Source organism: Spinacia oleracea, chromosome 3 (assembly GCF_020520425.1).
Source record: "Spinacia oleracea cultivar Varoflay chromosome 3, BTI_SOV_V1, whole genome shotgun sequence".
NCBI classification, from domain to species: Eukaryota; Viridiplantae; Streptophyta; class Magnoliopsida; order Caryophyllales; family Amaranthaceae; genus Spinacia; species Spinacia oleracea.
In genome coordinates, this window is record NC_079489.1 from 13,052,673 (window position 1) to 13,059,858 (window position 7,186).

Consider the following 7,186-nt stretch of genomic DNA (forward strand, 5'->3'; position numbering starts at 1 on the left):
ATCAGTTCTAATCTAGAAAAATCAATCATTTTGATGTGAATATATGGGTTCTAATCTAGACATGATTTGGAAAGATCTATTAGACATACTAGTACTGATCTAGACAAATAGATAATAATAATAATAATAATAATAATAATAATAATAATAATAATAATAATAATAATAATAATAATAATAATAATAATCTGACCTGGTCTGATCTTATCTTATCTGATCTCATCCAATAAGATCTTAAATAAGTAATTAAGTCATTAAATAAGGTGAATTAAACAGGACCTTAGAAAATGAGACCCATCGACATGCCATATAAACATTTACCAAAAAGTAAGATCTTTTAGTTATTGTTCCATTTTGCATGTTTTCATTTGTGATTGATGAGGTAGTTTGACGTTTCGCCTATGTTTAGCGAATATAAGAAATGTTTCGTGTGTGTTTGGCAAATAAATAATATGGTTTGATTTGTCTTCTAGGATAATTTTTTGCGTTAGTGATGAAACTTTTTGAATTGACAAAATATATACTCCCCGCAGTTTGGGTGGATAGATGATGGCAGTGGCAGAGCCAGGTAGGTGCAAGGGGGGTTCACCGACCCCCAAAGAAAAATTGAAAAAAAAAATTGTAGTTGAGATCTACGAGACCGGTTATAAATAGAACCAATCTCTTAGGTGATACTAAAAACAGCAGCTCCGCACATAAGACAACGCGTATGGTATGGCTGTATGGGGATAATCTTAAGAGACTAGTCATCATAAATAACTAGTCTCTTAGAGATTTGAATAACTATGGGTTATAATCCTAAGAGGCTAGCCTTGAGAAACAACTGGTCTCATAGTGTTTTGAATAACAAATCACCACCCAAATTCAATTCAAATCAAAGAGATTGGTGATTTAAATACCTGCTCTCTTAAATTAAGTTATTCTTTTCACCACGCAAATGAAACCCGTAGAGAATAATTGTAACGATGTTGTAGGTTTTTATTGTAATATGAATATTTATTAATTTTAGGACGATACATTTTTTTTAGTAATATATATATATATATATATATATATATATATATATATATATATATATATATATATATATATATATATATATATATATATATATATATATATATATATATATATATATATATATATATATATATATATATATATATATATTGTTTTTTTTTTTGTGCTCAGTAATATATTGTGTGTTGTGGAAGATCACCAGTAACAACACTTTAATAATCCTAAATACGCCACCGTCGACACCCCCGAAAAAAAAAATCTTGGCTCCGCCACTGAATGATGATGGTGTTTTTAAACTTGTGCGCATGCTCTGCCAATTGTTTAGTTGGAGGTTATGAACCTTCATGCATAAAATTACTACTGAACTTTGATTCTTGGTGGATCTCGCGCGAAAACACTAGGATGATTAATTAATGTTTATGATGTTTGGGCTCTCCTTGTGCTGTAAGACGGGGATGGTTCACCATGTGTTGTAAAAGGTGGACGGTTATCCATGTATACTAAGACGTGGACGGTTCTCTATGTGTCGTAAGACATGGACGGTTCTACTAGCATGCATCGTTTATTGACCGCAAAACTAGTAAGCGGTAATTAAATTAAATTATCGTCTGTTATAATGTCAGTCGGCAATTAACGACCGTTTATTAAAAAATAACGACTGATAGGCAGTCGACAAATGTACTTCTTTTTCCAATAAAAATTGAAAAAAATTACCGTCCGCCAAAGCTTAATTCAAAACAGGGGAGAAGATGGGAGTGTGAAAAATTGTGGATAAAATAAGACAGGGGAGAAGGAATTGAAATGTGTAAATAATATGAGGGGCCAAAAATAAAATAAGACAAACTTGTTTACAACTTTTAAAAAGGGACTAAAACGAAACTTTTTAGTAACCTTTAGACATGGACAAAGGTATATTACGTACTTGGTTAATTGAGCATATTTTAATAAATTAATTATGGAATATGTACGTTAAAGTAATTATAGACTACAGAGCGGATATGGTCTCAACTTTCTCCATTAATTTATAGATATCTTAATTATTTTCATGAATTCTGTGGAGTTATTCTCCACTAATTTTCTAGGAGACTGAGAATCAAATAGTTCTCCACCATCGAGTGGCATGACTCATGAGTCGTGAGTGTTGGAGGAATATATTTATACAACTAAAAGACATTTTTTTTTTACATACAGTAAATGTACAAAACTAAAGACATGAAATAAAATTAGACAATATCAAAGCTTGTCCAAAAGGCTAATATGTACAAGTTCTAAACAGGTAATTAAAATTAGATACCAATGAAGTATCTCTTCAAATGGCAATATTGAGTGGAGAAAATAGTTTGGAATAATCAAATTTCCAAGAATGAACAGAGGAAAAGATTTGTTCAAAAGTTTCTTTACACTTTATTAAGAATTGGTTGTATTCAAAAGTAAACAGTAGGTAAATTTGTCTTTTAATTAGATTAAATAATAGTGTGTAAGAAGAAACTAATAGGGACCACAAAACAAATAAGGTATAGAGCAAACAAATAAGGACATCTATCTATAATATATGGGGCAATTTGTTAAGAACATCACTACAAAATTATGCATCAATTAGAGATGGATTTTGAGACGGATACAACAAACGTCTCAAAATTGAGACGGATTACTAAAATTCGTCTCTAAATTAAATTTGAGATGGAATTGTATAAGGAGTTTCAAAAATTCCGTCTCAAATTTGTAATGGATTTGCAAGAATTCTGTCTCAAATTATTTTGAGACGCTCTCTATAGAGACGCCCTACTTTCGTCTCAAATCCGTCTCTAAGCATCATTTTGAGACGGATTTGGATTATATAGAGACAAAATTCCTCGTCTCTATAAAATGATTATTTTGTAGTGCATAGAGAATATATGTTTGGGTAAACCAATTGAACTAAGAGATTATGCGCGGGAGTGTATCCTCTATTGAAGTAAAATATTCTTGATATGACCCTAATTTTTTTTTTAAATGCATATTGTGAATGCACTTCCTGACTCATTTCTGCGAAATCTTCTTCACCTATTAAGAATCTCTTACTTAAATTTATTTTCATTTGATGATTTTACTAAAATTATATGACTTTTAAAATTATAAAATGAAAAACTAAAATTAAGTTGGCAATGTACATTGTAAATTATCTTACTTTTGAAATAGTATTTGTAATCAGTAATTCTTATATTATTAGATTTTCTAATACAATTAAGACTAATAATTTACGGTTAAAAGTACGTTTTAATAGAGCGTAGTGAAAGATTTTCCTGATCAATATATGTGATAACGGCCATGAGTTTGAAAAAGCTTTTTTTCTTAAGTTTGGTACAGAACAATCTTTTTATTGAGAATAAGTTCTCCATTATCGCCTGTCTTTCGTCCAAAAAAGTAGTTCCATTATTATGTATGACGACCATATTTGGGAATTAGATGTTATATTACGAGGAAGTCTAAATATTTGTTTTAAGGTAAAATTATTACATTAATATAGAAATCAAAATTAACAAATACAAAATAATTTGGATCAAACGAAATTATAATCCGACAAAACCACGATTGATGTGGATGATATATGACAATGATGAATACCCTATTTCACATCGCTGTTTGATGCACTCTTTAACTAAGGGGTCTTTCGATTTGTTGTATATCTTTGTGATTGAATTAAATTCGATTCAATTGATTGTAGATGTATGACTGACATCCGTTGTAACGCCGCACAAATCTTCACCAATAAATAAATTTTTCCGCGGAATTAAAAGCATATATAGCCCCAATTAACTTTCACAAGGAGAGAGATAAATCCCAATAAATAAGTAGAGATGACCCAATAAGTTGTAAAATGACTCTCCAACAAGGAGAGAATGTAGTTCTTATTCCGAACATGAAATCAAAAGCTAAAAAAATTAAAAACAAGAAAATATGGGTTTACCAATAACCTAATGGTTGGTGGTAGCCCTTAGAAAATTAGGGTTCGGATATGTGTGGCAACCCACATATCAGAGAAAAAGACAAAATAGGAAAAAGACAAAAAAAATTGCTGACAAATTTTTTTTTTTTTGAGATTGATTATGAATACGAAAAAATGAATAAATGATACTTTAAAACAAAAAGTGATACTTGTTTTAAAAAGAATGGATTAATGATCGGCATAGATTATTAATTATGACGTATATTTTTTAACAAACTTGGTAAAGCTAGGTAGTAAATTTGACCAACTTCAGATATTACGAAAATGACGAATGATCATTATTTTTTATGCGAATAAGCTATAAAGACAATATAACACTACAAGAAATTGTACCATTAACGACGGGAAATTCCGTCGCTAAAGGCCAATAATCGTTGTTTAATGACGGGATTTTCTGTCGCGGACCCGTCATAAAACGGGGCCGTCATTAATGGAAAATCCCGTAGTTAACCCGTCGTAAAAGACATTTGCGACGGTTGTTCCCGTTGCTTGGTTGTCAACCCTGTCGCAAAAGGCTTTTGGGAAATGATTTTTGACCCGTCGTTATTAGATTGTCATTAAAAATACAAATTCTTGTAGTGTAAGATACAGATGGAATAGGGCGTATGATTTTAATCTGATATGTATCTTACACAATCTCTCAGACTTAACCACTAGACCAGTCAAAATCTCATCGTTACGAATAAAGATATTGCCATTGTTTAATTTATATGACTTACATTATTCTTGAGCAAATCAAACGTTTGACCATGGTACAGCGAGGTAGTATATTTGACCTCACAACCCTTATAAATATGCGATGGGTGCATCAGTTGTTATGCACCAAATAACTACGTACACACAAGGTTCCCTAGCTTTGAACGTATTCAGATATCTCAAGGTAACGTGCTAGGCTCTTAATTTTTTTGAAATAATTATATAATTTTGGTACTACATAGTTTGCTGTACAACATAATATTGTTATTATTGTTAATTAGTTGATGTTGGTTATACGTTGTAGTTTAAGGAATAAGGAAAAATGGCTTCAGCACAGGCAATCGCAATGAATGACAAGGAGAAAGAAATGGTGGTTGCGATGGTAGAACAAGCAAAGAGCGTCGGCAAAACCAATAACATGAAATTGGGTGCTGTGAACCAGCAAGCTAATCAAAACAGTGCGGTTGTCTATATTAACAATAGCACCCCTGCAAAAATCAATTTTAACCAAAATTTGAATTGGGCAGGGAGTGTCATTGGTACCCCATATCCTCCTACGATTACCGCCATGTCGTCGGCTTCCTTCACCCATGCTGCGCAGCCTATCGACGGCTCCAAAGGAGCCGTGGTGTACTTCGGCAGCAACAAGGACGGAATTCCTTCCGGATGGCTTTTGGCTTGGTTTGCACCCGCCAAAATGACCCCGACCAATCCTAATAGGGTAACCAGTCCGGCCATTACTTTTTTTTATCTAGCTATTCACAAATAATTAATCAATTTACTAATGCAAATTTGAGGTGTTTAATGTTCACGAAAAATATCAAAATTGCCCTCATGCCCTTAATATTTAACAAATCATACGAAGTACAAGATTAGTCAACTAAAGTTACTGCCATATTTTTAGTAGCCCATTCATACTTTAGGGGGTCTGGCTGATCACGTTTAATAATTAATTGTGCATTATTAAACGCATGTCTAATACTGCCTCTGTATTTTTTTAGAAGTTATAAGTATTAAGGAAACATATATAGTTGAATTTGATATAAAAAGTGATGTAAGTGACTAAGTGGGTAGTTGACAATAAAGAAATATAGAAAAAATAAGTGGGATGTTAAAGTTGCAAAATATAGAATTATTTATGATTTAACTGGGGTCATAAGAAAGTAAAAAATAATAAATAATTGGTGAGTGGGTGTAAAAGCTACAAAAATTGAAAATGTGACTCCTAAAAAGAATACAGATGGAATATAGTTCGTGGTAATTTTCCGAAATTGTTAAAGGCTTGCCAACCTTATTTTTAAATTTTCCTATTTATTTTTGTTTTACATAGTTACAAAAATTATACTGTTAAAATTTTTGTTGCACAGGTACATGTTGAGTGTGGTCCCAGCGCTAAGTATGGTTCCGTAGATTGGGACGTAATCAAAGCTAGGCTTGATGTAGCAGACTCCTACAACAACCACTTTGACCCAGTTACTCATACCACCATTGCTGCCGAGATCACTCCAGGCGGCAGTTTCGCAGCGATTGGTGCGAATTTTGGAGTTTTTTAAATGAATTACTACTCCTAATAAGTATTACGGACGTAATTATGGGTTATTCCTAATGACTAATATGCATGGTAGCTCGATCTTATCCTTCCAATCAAGCTAAGCATATTAATTATTATATACGAATAATACTATTTCAATAATCATGGCCCTTGTATCTTTAATTTGTATTCCTAATGCTTATAAGTTATCATATTATATTTCTATTTCTATATTTGTTAATTGTTAATTGTTATGCGGAGTAAGGTATACTTCCACTACAAGAAAACGGAATTTTTTCGACCGCCATTTTCAGTCAGTAAAAGGCTGAAAATAGTCGGTAAATGATTTTTTGTACGAAAATGGTCGGTAAAGGTAGTCGTTATTACCCTGGTAGAAGATTGAGTAAATTCCGACTGAAAAACAGTCGGTAAATTTTACCGCCTACTTTTTACAGTCTAAATTTAAAAATTGAACATGAATGACAACAAAATTACTATCAAAAATCTGATTACAAATTAAAGTAAAGGCGTGAGTTTGTGTTGAGTAGTGAGGTTTTGATGATTATAAACAAATGATGATTATCTAATTAACATGTGTGCTAAGATGTGCATAGGAAGAACAAGCTATGATTAAACCAAGAGACAAGGGACATGAGCAATGATAAGCTATTGTTGACGAGAGCGGAGATGGCTGCGTTATACATGTTGTTTATATGTAAATTAGCATTTACATTGGTAAACTTCATGTGGTAAGTAAAGTGACAAAGGAGGAACGAAATGATACTTTATATGGTCCAGCAGAAACAACAAGAAAGAGATCAGAAACAGTTTAACAGAGTTCCTAGTTGTCTGACTGTTCCTGTTCCCAGTCACCTGTACGAGATACGCATGCGTGCATCAATAGAGTTTAGGAGTGCATATAGTTCTTTCATATTTGCATCCTAATATGTTCG

At 32.2% G+C, this 7,186-nt stretch overlaps 1 protein-coding gene across 1 annotated transcript; it reads left to right on the top strand.

Moving 5' to 3' along the window:
• The first annotated feature begins 4,749 nt into the window (after positions 1 to 4,749).
• On the top strand, positions 4,750 to 6,466 carry LOC110778758 (jasmonate-induced protein homolog). The gene is made up of 3 exons (XM_021983319.2): positions 4,750 to 4,886; positions 5,007 to 5,423; positions 6,070 to 6,466. The coding sequence occupies exons 2-3, from the start codon at positions 5,025 to 5,027 to the stop codon at positions 6,253 to 6,255; spliced, it is 585 nt and encodes a 194-aa protein (XP_021839011.2). The 5' UTR covers positions 4,750 to 4,886; positions 5,007 to 5,024; the 3' UTR covers positions 6,256 to 6,466.
• Positions 6,467 to 7,186: the final 720 nt, after the last annotated feature.